Consider the following 17,001-nt stretch of genomic DNA (forward strand, 5'->3'; position numbering starts at 1 on the left):
GCCATGCGAGGATAAGTAAGTACACTCATTCATTCAACCTTGTTGTGGAATTTTAGGTGAAAAAGAACTTAAGATTGATGGTTCTTCAATACAACCTTACAAACGAGCAATTTCCCATGGAGGTAAGTTACTAATGCTTTACCATCCTGATTATGCATATATAATTTTACTATTTAACATACAAGCAATTAATATATACCACTTATGTTATAAGCCTAATTTTAATAGGTTTCTATAAGGATAAAAGCACGATAGTGGAAATCATAGGGACATATCTTCCAGAAAACACAGTTGCCAACTATGCTTGGGTTATTGACAACTTATTTCTGTAAGTTTTTAATGGTATCTTTCTGTTTTTTATTAATGTCATGCCTAATCAATGATGTGTATAATAAAAAAATATACCAGTAGAAATGAATCTGATTTGTATGTTTAGCAGTCTGGTTTTATAGGTAATAGGTTATGTTAATGTATTATCAATAAAAATCATTTTTGTCTTGTTTTTATTTTCACTTATTTAAGTTTTTATGTGTTGTGCTCTTTTATTGTTGCAGCTACTTCCTATCCACTGTTGAGATGTTGGTACAGGGAAATGAGTATGTTGTTGTGTTCTTCAACAACTCAGTTGCAAAATCCTTTTATCCTAGCACAGCATGGCTTCGAAAATCTCATCAACAACTTTCTCACAGACTGAGAAAAAATATCAAGGGTTTTTATGTTGTGCAACCCTCGTTTTATTTCAAAACGCTAATAAACTTCACTAGAATGTTTATAAGGTAAGATATAAAACAATTTTCATTTATAATCTAAAGTGGGGATCTATAATAGCAGATATAATAGCATGTAATTTTGGCATGCATAAAATGGGATATTCAAAAAAGAAAAAATTCATGTAACTGCCTGGCTCTCAGGTGTGACAATGTTTTTTTATTGTAATACTTTAAAATGTTACCAAAATGCTTTTAGCCGTAAAGCTTTCAAAAAGTTAAGACACATCAAAGGCATGGACGAGCTTAAAAAGTACATTCCAATTGATTTTCTTTACATTCCAAACTCGCGGTAAGTGATAATGTGTTCATATCTAAATCTCGGCGATCAAAATAACTAAAATTAATTGTATAAATTGGTTTGCATTGGTACATTATATTATATTAATTCGTGGCTTGTTTTACTCATGAAGGAATCCTTTTGAATCCATAAGACCCAAGGTAAGAGTTGATTTTTAACTTGATTTATCATTGGTTTGAGCCGTTTTGTTTTTAAATTAAAGGTTTAAAATGCATGTATATCAAATTTTGTAAGATTACTTGAACAGTTTGCATCTTCAACAAACAACAATTAATTCAGCTTGATTTTATTGAAATGTGGATTTCTGTGTATAATATTTAACATGTGCTAAACAGAGAAAAAAGATAAGCCCAGGGTGGAGACAATGGTGGTGGAACTGATGAAGGCACCAGCTGTGAGACATACACTGCTGTTCCAATTTTATTTTTTCATAAGCTGCCTTAATCAATATAGGAATTATTATTATATTCTTAACACATTGTTATTAGTTTTTTTTTGTAATATTAACCTGTTTAAAGCTCACCCTTTATGATTTACATTGGTGTAGTTGCAATCTATATTAAAACAACTTTATAATAGTCAAAATATTTAAACCCAAGCCTTACATTTTGATTAGTGTTCGCTCATATTGACCGTTCATGATAAATGATTATGAATCAATTGTTTATACACTCATCTTGCAATTTTGGAGATCACTGTGTTCCAATGATTTATCTGCTGTATTTCAAATACATCAATTTATTTTATACCTACAGTTTCTAATGTGCAATATTTTGATTTAAATTGAATACATGACATAATCTGTTGTGTTTTGTGAAAAATTGGATGTTTTTTTATTAATATTTTAGGTTGGACTAAAGGCAAATGTCATTATATTTATTTGCACCAGGTTATTTTGTTTTGAGATATCAGAAAAAACAACGCCAGCCTATTTGCGACACGTCACATTTGCGGATCTACTGAAATAGTAAAACGGATATGTGTCAACGATAGGAACTTTCCAAACGTTATAAGCGAGCACTTATATTCAGTCAAATATGACGTAAAAAAAACAAGTTTATCTAAGAATAATTTTAAACAAAATTACAAAACTTTTGCAGTGTTTAGTTTACTACAAACATGTTAAATTTGTCCAGTTTCTACGATTGCATCCTTTCGCTTATAGGCTTTATTCTACTGCATGAAAGATGCATATGGCGGTATTGGGATAACGATTTCGCGTGTGAACACTGTAGCTTGGTTTGGTTTCTATAACACAAATAGCGCAATGGAAGAAGACAAGCCCGTCAAAATCGAAAAATGGGATCAGAATGCCGTTCGTATTGCAATGGATGATGCAGCGAAAAAAGTAAAATATTTATACATATATGTCTACACACATTTAATCAATAATCTGCATTTTCTGTTATAAAGTAGTAATTATTTGGTATGACGTTTAAATGTTTAAAATGGAATTGCTTATCATTACATGTGGGATACTGACATACTGTTTGTACATACATTACATATTGTATATTTTCTCTTTAAATTTATGCTATAATAATGTTACGTCTTACATAAGAATCGATTATGTTTTATGTTTACCTTTAACAATTATAACAAAATGTTTGTTTCTCGCCAGGCAGTATTAGGTAAAGGATATGAAGAGAACTTTCACCTGGTTGACTCAAGATTGATGATATGTACTATTGCTATTCTCTTTGCTTTATTCGCCTTGCTGTGGGATTATCTGCATCCGTTCCCTGCCTCAAAGACTGTGCTAATAATTTGTGTGGTGTGTGTTTTATAAATTGCATAACTCTAAAACTCTTTTTAAATGTTTTTACTAAATTTTACTTCTAGGCGTCGTACTTCTTGCTGATGGGAGTGTTAACTCTTCATGCCAACTTTAAAGAAAAGAATATTTTCCTTGTCGCTCACCAGAAAGACCCAGTGGGAACGGAACCAGATATTGTGTGGACAGTTGCATCTTCTATGCTGAAGTACGTTTTATATTTTGGTGATAATTAATGACAAACAAGTAGTGTGAAATTTACATTGGCCCAAACCATAGACCTCATAACAAATAGCACTAGCCAAAAGCTACCAAGCACCAATAATAGTTGCGAGTTACCAGGTATCTAAGTACAATCTTTTTCTATGAATGGTTTCATTTTCTGAATGGTGAATTTTAGACAATGCATTGTTGGCTACTGAGTTAGTAGTACACTGGCATCTTAGATCTTCAAAATTAGTATGGGTAAATTTGTATATTTTTATGGGTAAATTTGCTAAATATGGGTAAATTTGTATATTTTTCTAACAAGTTTGTTTAAACCTATCGATGACAGTTGGACTAAGACTTACTCAAGGTGTCTAAAGTGTGGGATGGCTATGATGGTGAAGTGATAACATTTTTTCTCAAATTAATGAGATTTAAAAACCGCATGACTACTGACTAGTTCTAACTGCTTTAATTTGTTGGTACAGGTATGACAAGAACTACACTATCACCATTACTGTTACAAATAATAATGAAACAAAAAGTGCATCAATTACCAAATGTGTTGGAGAGGTTTTTGATGAGAATGGTGTGCTTCTTTATGACAAATATGCTCCAATGATCCTAGGTCTCCATGATTCAATCGATGGCAGTAAAAAGAAGAAATAAGACTGCTGGGATATTGCATGTTATGCTAAAAAATTACCATAAATGCTGTTTGTTGTAAAACCTTTTAAATCAATGCTGCGGCTATTTTATCATCGTGGCAAAACAGTGCAATGGCAACAGAACTTTGCAGTTTTTCATTTTAGTGAAAAGTTCTGAATGTGTGTTTCTAGGAATATAGAACCAAAAAAAAAATTTTCGGTGTTTGTTTTGTAAGGAATACAGAAACTGCTATTTGTTTGTATTGTATTTATTAACAGAATATACATGTCAAGCAAATTATAGTTGAACTTGCAAGGAAAATCTTCTTTATTCCTTAATTTCTTCAAAGAATGACAGGCCTTGAACAAAGGCATCAAGTTTGCTTTCAAATAGATTGCTTTCAATTGGTTCATTCAAGCCACAGATTGCATTCTTCACAACATATTCCACATAGACCTGCACACAATTTTTTGGGGTGGAGTTTAATACTTTTGATTGACATTTTGTACGACCTATTAGTGACCACTGAGTTGGAGCAATTGTTGTTGGGTGTCCTGCCCAAGAAAACATACGCCAACAATGGTAGCACATGTAACCGCTATCTTAGGCAAGGGGCAATAACAATTGTGACATGGCACCAGACGCCAGACTGTTTTATATTCAGCTGTGGGTATTATTTATCAGAAATTTAAAATATTAATTAATTTCTTATGGTGTGGGAAACAAAAACTATTAGCTGATTGCCAGAGGATCAGTTAAAGGAAACTAAGAGTGTTAGGTTAAGAAAAAATGAAGGTACATACAGAGCTGTATATTCTCTTCAATGTTTCCCGAATATTTCCAACATTCACATCAGTCATCATGACGAATTTTAATCCAGTTGGTGCCTCATAAAAATGCAACTTGTATCGACTTGTTGAATAGCACATAAATCCTTCTTTGCTGTTGTAATAACATAAAGTTAGTTAATTAGAAACCATAGTTAGTGGAGAATCCTTATGCATGATCAGCTAACAACTAACACATCGATATCCTAGTTTTTCTCTATGATGATGTTACAGTCTTCACCAGCATATTATACTACACAGTTTTTATAAATAACATTTAAATTTAAAAAAGGTACTACTATACCTGTCTTTAGGAGACATTTTAGCTACAAATGATTTTATTGAATGCAGCATTCCAAACATCAATTTATTTTCTTGTTCCTTCGGTAAATTAGATTTTTTTCTTCTGCACCATTCCTTTTCGTACAGCGAAATGCCGTTATGATTGTAAATATGCAGCAGAAAGACTGTCATGATTACAATCTAAAATGTCCTCAAACAGTTAAAGCAGTAGTCAAGTTATTAAAATTGCCCCCCACGAAGAGCAAGAACCAAATGAAGCACAGATCCTCCAACAATTTTGTAATCAGAAGCAGTTTTATCGTCGTTCATTTGTTTCCCACTGAAAATAAGTCGTTGTTGTGGTGGAGGGATGCCTTCCTTTTCTTCCACTCTTTCCTTAATTCTTTCAACTTTATCGTTTGCTTCGATGTCGATTTCAATTTCCTTTCCGGTTAGTGTTTTCACTTTTATCAGCATGATTAAATCATACAACTCATGTAATTGTATACGTTTGCCTTACCGTGATAATGAAATATTCGAATTACCTTTATATAACTAGATAAAACAGAATTAAGTTACTTGTAGATATAAATACATGGGGCTATACAATAAAGTTGACACACTTTTTCCGCTAGGAGGTGACCCCTAACCCCTAGAAGGCTAAACCCTAACCCCTAACTCGTGCTAATCAAACAAAAAAAAACTTAAAAAAAAAAAAAAAAAGTATTATACTGTGCGGGACTCGAACCCGGTAAAAATGAAACAAAGAGAGTAAATGACCACGTGCAAACCGTTACACCACAGCCTCACCGATATGGAAAAGATGTTCTTACTAGTGTTTTATGTATTTAGAAAGGTATTATTATTATTTAATTAATTTGTTTTACACTTATTAACACTTTGTAGCGTTGTTTTGAGCGTTTCTATAGATTTTTTAATTTAAATAATTACCGACACCTAGCGGAAAAGGTGTACCTACTTCTTCGTATAGTCCCATGTGATATAAATTGATATATGCATAGGGATAGGCCAATTAAGTACACGCATAATAGATGAGTTACTCTAGAATTTTTTGCCCAAAGATTGTACGATAAGGTAAATTCGTAAATATTAGGATTTTTTTTCACAAAAGAAAAACGCAACAAAAACCGGGCAAGTTTGTTTAAACCTACTGCGATAGTCACTGATTTTGCTATCTTTTGCTCTTTCAGACACACAGTAACAGACCGCAAACTCACAACTCACAAGGCGGCAGCTGGACGATTGGGTGTCTCTATGACTGGCTTAAAAGTGCCAATCAAACTGCAAAACTGCTGCAGTTGTCGAAACCACTTTTGGTCATAAAGAAAACCGTTGTTCCTCTTCTTCAGTATTAAGGGTAAAACAACAACAATTCCAGAGGCACTTTCTTACTTCTGTTAAACTGTTGGCATCACTAACAAATTAGTTAAGAATTAAACGACAAAACAAAAGAGAAAAGCTCTAATGAATAAGCACGTATTGCAATTAGCATAACTTAAATTAACCTTTTTTACTAACACAGTTGATTAAGTTTCGGTCGCCATCTATGATCGTGTATCAGTAAATTCAATTAACTCAACTTTGCGCCGTGTGTTGATCTGTAAACTTACAATAGTTAACCTGTTAAAAAAGTATGTTTTTTTTGCGTTTTTGTAAAAGTAAACATATTTTAATCACTCTGTAATTAATTCGACGATTAAGGACCTATATGACCACTTACGTGCTCAGTTATACAGCACTAAAGCACACACAGGGCAACCGAAAAATGTGGTGAATTCAACCCCGCCGCGTTAATAATTTGATTAGCAGACGCTCCCACTTTTTCGTTGATTCCCCGGACATGTAAAACGTCGTCCTTACAACACGTTGCAACTGAACACAGCAGTTTGGAAGCAGCGACAAAGCTACACTGTATGAACTTATTTCAGGATTATGTTTGTTTCTTTAACAAGAGTTGAAGTTAAGTACTATTGCTACTGTTTAGTTTTACCTAATTATAAGCTATGTTTTTGTTTATTATTTAGTGTTACTTAGTTACAATGTAGTATGAGTATTATATATTTATGTGTAAACCCTATTAAATTTATTTTAATATTGTGGCTTGCGATAAGGTATTCTCATTTCATATTTCAGGCATTTCGCTACGTTTCTTAATTTTGTCACAATACAAGTCACTCGCGCCGTTACATCGATTTACACGATCGCCGCGTTACGACACAATACGTCTGTACGACATCGCCCGCTATTATTACGTCATAGTCAGCTTCACGCCCGAGAGCACAGGTTTGCGACGTCACATTGCGGTTTCTTCTATTCGCTCTGGCTTTTCGCGGCATTTTTTCATGGGGCCCCATGCGCGCTTTGCTTTGTCGCAAGACACACATTACTTATATGCTTTCATATTAATTTTACTCTAAAATATATATTCGTGCTGTTAGCATAAAATGAAACATGAAGATCAAAGATTTGGTAAAGTATAAATCACAATTGGCATTATTACGTACACCGGGTCTTTTTCAGATTACATAGATGTGACGTCACGAAGTGGTGATGACGCAACAGAAGAACCCACTTCGTAAGTTGTTTGTTTTGTCACAATCCTAATTATATATTTGAAACGGTATTTTGTGATGTTTTAGAACTTGGTATGTGACGTCACAGAGGACAGAACGCGAATCGGGAATGAAGGTAGTTGTGACGTCATAATATAAAGCTATACTTTAAATATCCTTTGATGCAGATAAGCCAGCGTATATACTGCAGAAGAAAAGCGTAAGGTAATGTATAATTTTGTTTTCCTATTTTTTATTAAAGGTGTTATTTTGCCAAAGTTAGTTCTCAAATTGGTCAAATGCTTATTAGAAAGTTAAAACAAATTGTACATCACCATACGAAATGAACCGGTGACGATAAGATGCGCCGTTTGGAATAATGTTGCATAATATTCCTTATTCGCAATCATGTTTTGAACAATTAACAACGCTCTTTTAAAGTCTTGTGAATATTCGGTTATTTATGTCTGTACATATTCTTTGTTTACAAACAAATAGGACAATAAAAGAGAATGAAAATATGGACCATTTTACCACAACCTAATATATGTTTGTATTACAGAAGAACAGCAAAGGCGAAGACGACGAATAAGGATATGCCGATTTGCGAGGTTTTGTTTAGGCTTAGGAGTTGTGTGTTGTTGGGGCGTGATTGCTGGAGCACTCTTACAGTGTTGCCGGATTTGTGTTTGTCTTTTTGTTTTTGGTGGGACTAATATGCCCAGCCTTTTTGTCAGTCACTACTTTAGTGCATTTTGCATGTCACTGAAATATAAGCAATGAAACTATGGCAAACATCTTGCTGGATCGGATTTTGTTGTTGTACACGTCATTGTGTGTTTCTTCTGCAAAGGTCGAATCTTTTAGCGATTCTGCATTGTCCTAATCACTTGATAAGAACGGCGTGTTGGTACACAAATACTTGAGTAATATCCACGCGCATTATAATATACACGCAGTTTAACTTTTAGATTTGATGTCTGTATTTTTCATTGAATAATTGAACCCGTTAAACTGTTATTTTTGAACAAGCTTAATTGTGACGCTGGCCACGTTACAATTACGCTATACGTCGATGGGACTTTAAGGCCCAACGTTTGGTGCGGTTATGTCATAGTTATAGACTGAGTTACGTTACTGTTGGGTTGTTGCGTAGACGTCGCCGCCAGTGGTGCTACGCCAGTTTTAGGCCACAATTAGTGCGGTTCGTAATAACCTGACGCGGTTTCGTAACGGTCGAAGCCGTGCTTAACGTCCGAACGATATTATATTGCGTGAAGATACGACAAGAGTATCGCGGTACCAACATGGCGAATTACCTTTTGATTGGGACATGCGGAGATGTTATTAGCTTCGACTCTTTGTTGTCGGACATTTAATAATTTGTACACTGCAGCTGATTATCCTACAGGATTTGAACCAAGTTTTCTTTGAAGATGTTTCAATGATTATGTCCGCGTTAATTAACTTTTGGTACCCGTTCCATTTTTGGTTATGATTGAGCTGTTGTATGTATTGCATGTTTCACTTTTTGTAATTGCACCTCGTTGTATGATTGTTTTGTCTTTTTTTTTCGTGCACATGTGCGTGTGCATTCGTTGTATCATTTTTGTCTAGGGGGGTACTTTAACCTGCGTGGACAGTAACATCCCGCAAGGGTTTCTCACCTAAGTAGAAACCCACTACCATTGGCTGGGGGCTTGTCGTGCCGTAGTGGCTTTATACCAACGCCAGCCACATAAATTATGAAGGTATTTTAATCCTATTTTAATTTTTCAGAAGGCAATTATTTCCTAAAGAGCATTAGCGACCGTTGTTTTAATTTGCACTGCTATTATAATGATATTCTCGTTAAATTTGAACGCATTAAAACAAAAAACATGAATCGCAGTTGATTTGTGTATTTTGTTGCTCTGGGCGAAACAAATTTGCTATAAAGTTATAGTTTAAATTTAATGAATTATTGTACTACCACGGTCGACTGAAGCAGTAGGTATAATGCATTCCTAAAGTATTACCCACCAAAAATGTTGACTTGCGTGCTCAAAGGATTTACATAACCACTTACGTGCTCAAAAACAGTGTAAAACCGGTCACGTGATATATATCATGGAATTCCCCTAAATTAGCTTATAGACAAACAAGTTTTAAAAGGAAGTTACTGTAACAAAATATTTATGTGAAAAAGCTAAGATTTTTTGTTATTATTTATGCAGTTCTCTTAGTAGAACTGCAACGATATAATATGACGTAAAACATGAACAGGAGTTGCCTAGTCGCAGAAATCTACTGCGGTTTCGGTTTCACAGTCGTTGTTGAGATGATTACAATTCCACACAAAGAACAAAAATGTGGTTAAATGTAATTAAGTAGATGCTTTTATTAATCTAAAGTGAATATAATTTAGGTAGTTTTGGGCACATAAATTCAAGTTTTAAACATTAATATTGGAGGTTCAATAAAAACTGTCTTATTAAAAATAGAAAGTTATACTGGTTCTGGTTGTGCAACCAAAGTTTTAAACTTCGATATAACAGCAGTTTAATTACAAGTTTTGAAGTGAGCTATATACGCACATGCTTCATATCATAATGACATGTACCCTAACCCTACTATATTATTAAAGTGTTTACTTTTATAAAATGTTTACCTATTCAGTTGTTTAAACTACAGTGTTTAATTTTTAAGACGGAGCCATATTTTTTTGCCAAAATAGTATCTATATTTATATTCCTATTTTCTGATGGCAATTTTAACAATTAACAACCCTGATATGGAATCAAAGATACAGTTATATATATATTTTGTTAAATATTTTTTGTTTACTATGAAATTGACAGCAACATAGAATAAAAAATGTTCTGTTCCAGCCCAACCAATTATAACTTTTCATATAAATTAATAGCCCAGTGTTTGAAGTGAATTGTTTTAAAAAGTAACAGTTAAAATAATTTCATATTCAGGTTATTAGTTGTATACATATGACACATCTGTAGGCATGAGTGTGGTATTTTATGTTCTTGTTTTTTATCAATGTGGACTTCTTATATCCGCCACTGCAAGTATACCTGCACTAAGGGCAGACAACCAATGCGACGAAACATCCTGCTCAACAAATGTGACAACTCCGTGGAACGATCAGCGACCCATTCAGTGTAAAATCCAGGAACAAGAATGTATGGGAAACCTCTCTAGTCCTAACAACCCATCAGCACCAAAAAGCAAAACGGGGATGGGTTGGTATTTGTATCAAGATGTTAATAATGAAACTAAAATCGCACTAAATGTATCATGGGGGCCACAACATGATGCTTCCATTAATTTTCTTAGGGGCTACTTGGTAGATATATTTCATAACAAAATCTTCTATTGCTCTTACTACTTCTGTTTTAATCATACTTTGAACGAAATATTTAAATGGGCAACGTTTACTTTTCCCTGTGCACCCTTCTCCTCTGTTTGCCACACCGAGATTGTACCAGGCAGTACACTTCGGTTTGAAATTAAAAGTCTGCCATTATCTCAATTAAACAGTGATTTCATTCAGTTGATAATGGAAGTACAGATTCCAAGGTGCAATGATACGCGAATGAAATCACATCCAAAATGTGCAAAGCCAAAGTTTTCCGTTCAACCTGTGGATTGTAAGAACAAGTCTATTATTTTGAGTTACACCATTCCACCTATTTTTACTATTGGATGGATGAAAATATGTTTATATGGTGGGCCAATTAAGAAATGTCAGAAAGTGATTTCAACCTTACGCAATGTCAGAGAAAGAAATCAACTGAAAATTTCAGAAGAGCAGTTTAATGAAACTGCTAACTACACTCTGGTTGCTTTGCTAATAAATGGTGATGTTCCAACTCTTAAATCTGAACCGTTTAATTTTCATCACTGTCAAGTGGTTCCAGCATTTTCAAAACCATTTGATATGATGCCAATCATAATATCCGTTAGCATTATTGTTTCCATTTTTCTGGTTGGTTGCATTACTGTAGCATTCATATACAAAGAAAGCATTGGTAGCGGAATTAAAAAATACTGCTGCTGCTTTTCAAACCAAAATTCCGGTACCCAAAAACCTAAAAATAAAGAACAACGTATAAGCCAACTTAACACTATTTCCGAACAACAAAATGAGACCTTGTTAAAGGTTCCATTTAAACCTGTGCCCTTATCAAGCCCAGTGGTGTTTGTTGTCTTTGTGGATGACCACCCACAACACAGAGATGTTATTCTAAAGTTCTCAGCTTTTCTGTGTCACGACCTTGGTTTTGAAGTTCTTTGCGAACTCTTTGAACAAAATGTTATTTACAATGACTACTGCTTGTGGATGGAAACTTCAATGGCAAAAGCTGATAAAATTATTGTTGTTTGGTCTGAGGGTGCCGTAAACCGATGGAATCAGAGTGAGAATCAATCTGGATCAGTTTCGTTTGATCTCTTTAGTCCAGTTTTAAGCAAAATTAAAAAAGATCTGTTTTGTGACAAAAACATCCGAAAATACTATTTTACTTACTTTGAGTATTTTGATGAGGGTAAAATACCAAAGGCGTTTCGTAATCTCACTTGTTGTCATTTTCGCCTCATGAAACAGTTTGAGGAGCTATATTTTCAGTTAAAGGATACAGAAATGTATTCTCCTGACAAAATTCTTCGCGAAGAAAAAGTGGCTTTCGACTCTTATTTTGAAGCAGAGCTCAATAAATATGGACCAGCGTTGCTCAAATCTATTACAGATATGTGTATTTACACAAAGCACCACCCTCACTGGTTTACTGATAACAATGGAGTTGAAGAAGCTTTAGGTGGACACAGTGCACCCCAGACACTGAGCATAATTGAAAATAAGCTGAAAATCATACCTCCAATGCCCATTCAGCCACCAGTTGCTCAACCTCCTCAAAGAATAAAGGAGACCCATTTTATAGATAATAAGCCAATGACTTTAGACTTGAGTCCTGTGTATCCAGCCCCAAAGATTACTCACCCAAGCAAGGTGTTGTATGTTCCAATTGAACAGTTACCAAGCAGAGTCCCTTGTGAAAACGATGTTGCTGACTGCACCCCAACCGATGATTCAGAGAGCCAGAATGAGTCTAATTTTAGCTCATTTCAACTAGACCATGAACCCTTAACTGTAGATAGTGGCTACTCAACTCAAAGTCCTCAATTCCACACTCCTGGTTATGCCTTTTCGTTTAGCATGAATGAAAGAGATCCGAAGTATGAATGTCACTCACCACCTACCAGTTTCAACTTTTCAGATGACGACTCCAGTGTTGCACCAAAAGATAACATTGCTCCAGATTTTGTGCCAAAGTTGGCAGCTCTAGATTCCCATACCGATCCTTGGATTTCTTTGGCCTCCATAAACAAGTTATAAAACAAAAGAATATATGCTTTATAATGTGTAAGGAAATGAAAAATACATCAAATTCTGTACAAAATTCTTTTTTATGCTTGCCATTTTCATTCTGTAATTTACTATTTTGAACAAATAACAATGTAGCGAACAATATCTTACTAAGATCTTTTTGTATGTTTACTAAATCACTCAAATGTGCAATTACAGACTGTGCAGTAATTGCTATCTGGTCAAGGCTAGCTATCATCATACTGACTTCTTAGAATTTAGCTTCCTAAGGCTAAGATGATAATTAATATTTAATACTCTTTACTGGGTGGTCTGTCATAATCTCCATATTTAAATTGCCATCGTGCATTAAAGGATTTAAAGACCTAATGTGTTATATTATAACAGTATATTATTACAAATAAAACAAAAAGCCAACCATGCGTAAATTAAATTATTTTGTTTATAGAAATCCCTGCTTTAAAATTTTTCTAGCTTTTATAATAAACATCAGTTTACTACCTTACAGTGTATAAACATATTGCTTTAGTTTCACTTTGTAAAACAATAGGCCGACAATTTTTCTTGTTATTATAAATGTTTTAAAAATGAGATTTTCTTTTACAACATACGATTTCTTCTTGTAAAAAACATACTGCCTTTGCCATTAACACTAATTTGTGTACAGACAGTTTGTATTAATTTATATTTATATATACATCCTTTTAGTACATCCAAATGTGTCATTGTAACTTGTAAGCTGAGATTATAAATACACAAATCATATTGGTAGTCTGGTAAGAGACCTCATTTTAGCCCAAGCACTTTTATATTGTTCACCAATGCCACATCAACAAAATTTCTTTGTTCCCCGTCTGTGCCAATTTCTTACACATAACATGATATTTACTTCCTCCTTTTTACGTATGTACATTTTGTTAATATGTTTCTATGCGTTGCCAACATCTGCTGTTGTATAAATACCATAACGTTCCATGTGTTTGTTTAAATTTCAAACAATTGAACACAATAGGTCTTTTATTACAGAAAATAATACACAAGTGTTGTACCGTGACAGAGATTAATTTTTAACTTCCATCATGCCTTGTGCAATAATAGTTGTTACATATTAAAGTATAGCGTACTTCTTTCTTAAAACAAAATACATAATTAAGTATTTTTATTAATATTGCAATCGTTTTTGTTGTGTTGCAATCTTTATTTTATATAGTGCCATATAAGAAAGTAATGAGTAATTTAAATTTTCACAAGTTTTTGTATTCACATCATTCTTGTTCCATGCATTGACTCATATAATGATTTTTCAGATACTGTAGGATGTAAGGTTAAAATGGTATTTTTGTTTACTGGCTGTCGTTTCATGCGTTAAGGAAATGAAAGTTGAATGGTTTCTTTGCATTACAATCCTTTTGAATGTAATATACGGATCTGCTGCACTGCAGAATGAGTCTGACTACATCACCCAGGAAAGTTGTGTTAGTACTTGTTCATTACCTCCCTCCAATCTAAAATCACCAAAGAACTCAGTGTTGGGGAACATACAGTGCTTAATTTCTCCATATAATGATAAATGTCCGAGTTTCCAGAACGCAACAGATCACTACAGATCTTCTTCACCCAGAAGTAAAACTGAAGAGGAAGAAGGCTGGTTTTTATATCATGATTACGCCAGTAACATGACGAAAATCAGTCTTAACATTTCGTGGGGCCCTGAACATGATATAACTACAAATTATGTAAGAGGATATCACATTCGGATGTCAAAAACTTCAGGCACATTGCCAGTACAATATTATGAATTTAATTACTGCCTGAATCATACGTTAAGTTTCAGTATACCTAATCACTTGTCAGCTGTTTTTTCTGTGTATGAGTATTTTAACAATAATGGTTCGTGCAATAGACGTGTTGAAATCTTACCTGGTGATGTCTACAAAGCTTACATTCAGAGCATACCAGCGCTTGATCCACCTCTGGAAATCCCCGTAAAAGTACCCGACTGTACTCACCCAACTGTAGCAAAGTCTTCACCATGTGTCAACAAAATAACTTCACATATTGCAGAAATATTTTGTTTAAATACCTCCGTTCTCTTTAAATACTCGCTTCCAGTCGAGTATGGCGGAGAAGCAGTTTTGGAATTGTGCAACTCTGAGAATGAGTGTCGTTCTTTTGTTCGTGAAATTGATTTAAATTGGTACGTTTCGGTTCCTAAGCAATGGCAGATTGGATTGCTTGATGATGCTAAGTTCACTATTACAGTACGTGGTTCCAATCAACCTTCTATTTTCTCCATACATAAGTTTAGCTTCGAAAAGTGCAAACATACAATTTATTCTGGTGGTGTTATTGCAGCGATTGTTTCACCTATTTTAATTTTCCTCTTGGTAGCAGTCTTGTTAATGATCAAATTTAGAAAACAGATTCGGCGTATGATCTATAAGAGTCACACTAATGTGCCTTCTGAAGAATCTCACCAATTAAACACAGACAACCACAATTCTATTACTCCAATTGAGTTACGAAAAAAAATTAATTGCGTAAGTAACTTGTTCCTTGTGTATTGGGATGACCACAAACTACACAGAGATGTTGTGCTGAAGTTAGCCTCCTACCTCCAGCATCTTGGCTTCAATGTCTTCTGTGAGCTCTTTGAACAAAATGAAATTTTTGCTGATCGCTGCGATTGGATGGAAAAACGGATGTCACAAGCAGAGAAGGTAGTTATTGTTTGGTCCGCTGGTGCAATTGATATTTGGAAAAAATGTCAAAACCAGCAGGATGCATTTGAGGTTACCAATTCTGACTTTTTTACCCCTGTGGTAAAAAAGATTAAAAACGATCTTATCAAAGAAAGCAATCTTCGAAAATATTGTTTCGTTTACTTTGGTTATGTTAAAATGAAGGAAATTCCAACTATTTTCCGGGAATTGAGCGGTTGTCACTTTCAGCTGATGAAGCAATTTCAGGAGTTTTATTTCCAGCTTAAAGACTTAGAGATGTATGCGCCAGGTATGATGCTCAAACAGGACGATCTCTCCAACCCTTCCAAACACAGCAATGGATACCAATCGTCTCTAATTGATGCAATTTGTTTAATGAATCAGTTTGTTGAAAAGCATCCTGATTGGTTTATAAGAAACGAAAATATGTATAAAACTGTTTCGGACAGTTATTTTCATTTTGAGGATTCTGAAACTGTGATGGTGAACCAACTAAACCTAGTCAAACCGCCAATTATTCAACTTAAGTCACCTAAATTGAATGAGAAATCCGAGTTACCATCTTGTAACCAAACTCTGACTATTAAAGGGGTTCAAACTCCAAACAACGCGATTCCAAATCTATACACCAATCACACTGTTGGCATGAGTGTTCGGTGCCCAGTTGAACATGACGATTCAAGCACACCTCCTAACTCACTTGACAGTGGTTACACAACCAACTTTGGGGCAGAACCAACTGGGTCCAACCGGTTTGAACTGGAATGTGAGGAAGATGAAGATCAGCTGGAAGATCAACCTATTCTTTACTCTGGTATAAAGGAGACCTGTATGGTTGACCAACCTGAAGCACACTCCAATGGTTACAGTGTGAATCCTCCAATCAGTCTTGTTCCTTTGGATTATAAAAGTGACCCGTGGCAATCAATGGCCACCATAAACAATGTGTCTAATACTTGATTTTAAATTTACTTTTATTCTCTGATTTATTCAATTTTTTCTCCGATCATCAATTACACCTTCAGTTTGTTTGTTGTATTCATCACTGTATTTACACTGATTTTTTCATTATTCTGTCCATTCTTTTATGTTGAATTTAAATCAATTATTTTCAACGAAGCAAAATGCCTAACTTGGACTTCTATGGTAAAACCCCTTCTTTGAATACTTTTCTAAAATTTGTATGTATAAATATTAGATTAATGTAGCTACTTTATTTAGACAGACTATCAAACTACATATGTAGTTTCTGTGTTTATCATAAATATAACTAGTGACTTATTATTTGTGCTGTTGCTTAAGATAAAGTAGTACTAGTTACCTTTATTGATTCAAAGTTCTGATTCTGCACAATTAAATTTGTGATAAAAAATTGTGGACATAATAACTTCAAAAAACTTTACAGCATTTATCATTTTATTGTGTAATAACATATGTGCTATAATAACAACAGTAAGCCTTTTTACACTATCTAAGTTCCTTTATGTGATTTAATGTTATGTTTTAATTTATATAGGTA

General features: G+C 34.2%; 5 protein-coding genes and 1 long non-coding RNA gene across 6 annotated transcripts in view; 5 read left to right on the top strand and 1 right to left on the bottom strand.

Moving 5' to 3' along the window:
* Positions 1 to 3,953, top strand: part of LOC100180879 (protein prune homolog 2-like) — an 11,092-nt gene extending 7,139 nt beyond the window's left edge. Inside the window, exons 7-15 of the mRNA XM_026838593.1 lie at positions 57 to 122; positions 229 to 328; positions 555 to 776; positions 967 to 1,059; positions 1,181 to 1,208; positions 1,404 to 2,416; positions 2,690 to 2,842; positions 2,911 to 3,050; positions 3,538 to 3,953. Of these exons, the coding sequence (XP_026694394.1) occupies positions 57 to 122; positions 229 to 328; positions 555 to 776; positions 967 to 1,059; positions 1,181 to 1,208; positions 1,404 to 1,448 (554 nt within the window). The 3' untranslated portion in view covers positions 1,449 to 2,416; positions 2,690 to 2,842; positions 2,911 to 3,050; positions 3,538 to 3,953. The remainder of the gene's footprint in view (positions 1 to 56; positions 123 to 228; positions 329 to 554; positions 777 to 966; positions 1,060 to 1,180; positions 1,209 to 1,403; positions 2,417 to 2,689; positions 2,843 to 2,910; positions 3,051 to 3,537) is intronic.
* LOC100178515 (probable signal peptidase complex subunit 2) lies at positions 2,336 to 3,718 on the top strand. The gene is made up of 4 exons (XM_002126173.5): positions 2,336 to 2,416; positions 2,690 to 2,842; positions 2,911 to 3,050; positions 3,538 to 3,718. Exons 1-4 carry the CDS (start codon positions 2,336 to 2,338, stop codon positions 3,716 to 3,718), a joined length of 555 nt encoding a protein of 184 aa, XP_002126209.3.
* LOC100176246 (trafficking protein particle complex subunit 1) lies at positions 3,945 to 5,363 on the bottom strand. The gene is made up of 3 exons (XM_009863132.3): positions 4,829 to 5,363; positions 4,501 to 4,639; positions 3,945 to 4,153 (listed from the first exon to the last, which is right to left on the bottom strand). Exons 1-3 carry the CDS (start codon positions 4,996 to 4,998, stop codon positions 4,025 to 4,027), a joined length of 438 nt encoding a protein of 145 aa, XP_009861434.1. The 5' UTR covers positions 4,999 to 5,363; the 3' UTR covers positions 3,945 to 4,024.
* LOC113475081 lies at positions 5,357 to 9,269 on the top strand. The gene is made up of 4 exons (XR_003396821.1): positions 5,357 to 7,402; positions 7,467 to 7,515; positions 7,568 to 7,604; positions 7,942 to 9,269. It is a non-coding gene; the product is annotated as an uncharacterized LOC113475081 (long non-coding RNA).
* A 1,077-nt stretch (positions 9,270 to 10,346) lies between these two features.
* Positions 10,347 to 14,067, top strand: LOC100176199 (interleukin-17 receptor A). Its single transcript, XM_026838536.1, has one exon. It carries the CDS (start codon positions 10,378 to 10,380, stop codon positions 12,766 to 12,768), a length of 2,391 nt encoding a protein of 796 aa, XP_026694337.1. The 5' UTR covers positions 10,347 to 10,377; the 3' UTR covers positions 12,769 to 14,067.
* A 4-nt stretch (positions 14,068 to 14,071) lies between these two features.
* LOC494379 (interleukin 17 receptor-like) lies at positions 14,072 to 16,997 on the top strand. Its single transcript, NM_001245045.1, is given in 1 exon segment — positions 14,072 to 16,997. A coding segment is annotated over 1 exon segment (2,310 nt). The 5' UTR covers positions 14,072 to 14,132; the 3' UTR covers positions 16,443 to 16,997.
* Positions 16,998 to 17,001: the final 4 nt, after the last annotated feature.

This window comes from Ciona intestinalis, unplaced genomic scaffold, assembly GCF_000224145.3.
Source record: "Ciona intestinalis unplaced genomic scaffold, KH HT000098.2, whole genome shotgun sequence".
NCBI lineage: Eukaryota > Metazoa > Chordata > Ascidiacea > Phlebobranchia > Cionidae > Ciona > Ciona intestinalis.

Excerpts from the sequence above, each read along its gene's own strand:
- LOC100178515 (XM_002126173.5), top strand. The coding sequence starts at position 2,336 with ATGGAAGAAGACAAGCCCGTCAAAATCGAAAAATGGGATCAGAATGCC. Across the intron at positions 2,417-2,689 it reads TGGATGATGCAGCGAAAAAA|GCAGTATTAGGTAAAGGATA; the intron begins GTAAAATATTTA and ends GTTTCTCGCCAG. Across the intron at positions 2,843-2,910 it reads CTGTGCTAATAATTTGTGTG|GCGTCGTACTTCTTGCTGAT; the intron begins GTGTGTGTTTTA and ends TTTTACTTCTAG.
- LOC100176246 (XM_009863132.3), bottom strand. The coding sequence starts at position 4,998 with ATGACAGTCTTTCTGCTGCATATTTACAATCATAACGGCATTTCGCTG. Across the intron at positions 4,640-4,828 it reads AAAATGTCTCCTAAAGACAG|CAAAGAAGGATTTATGTGCT; the intron begins GTATAGTAGTAC and ends TTATTACAACAG. Across the intron at positions 4,154-4,500 it reads TGAAGAGAATATACAGCTCT|GTCTATGTGGAATATGTTGT; the intron begins GTATGTACCTTC and ends AATTGTGTGCAG.
- LOC100176199 (XM_026838536.1), top strand. The coding sequence starts at position 10,378 with ATGAGTGTGGTATTTTATGTTCTTGTTTTTTATCAATGTGGACTTCTT.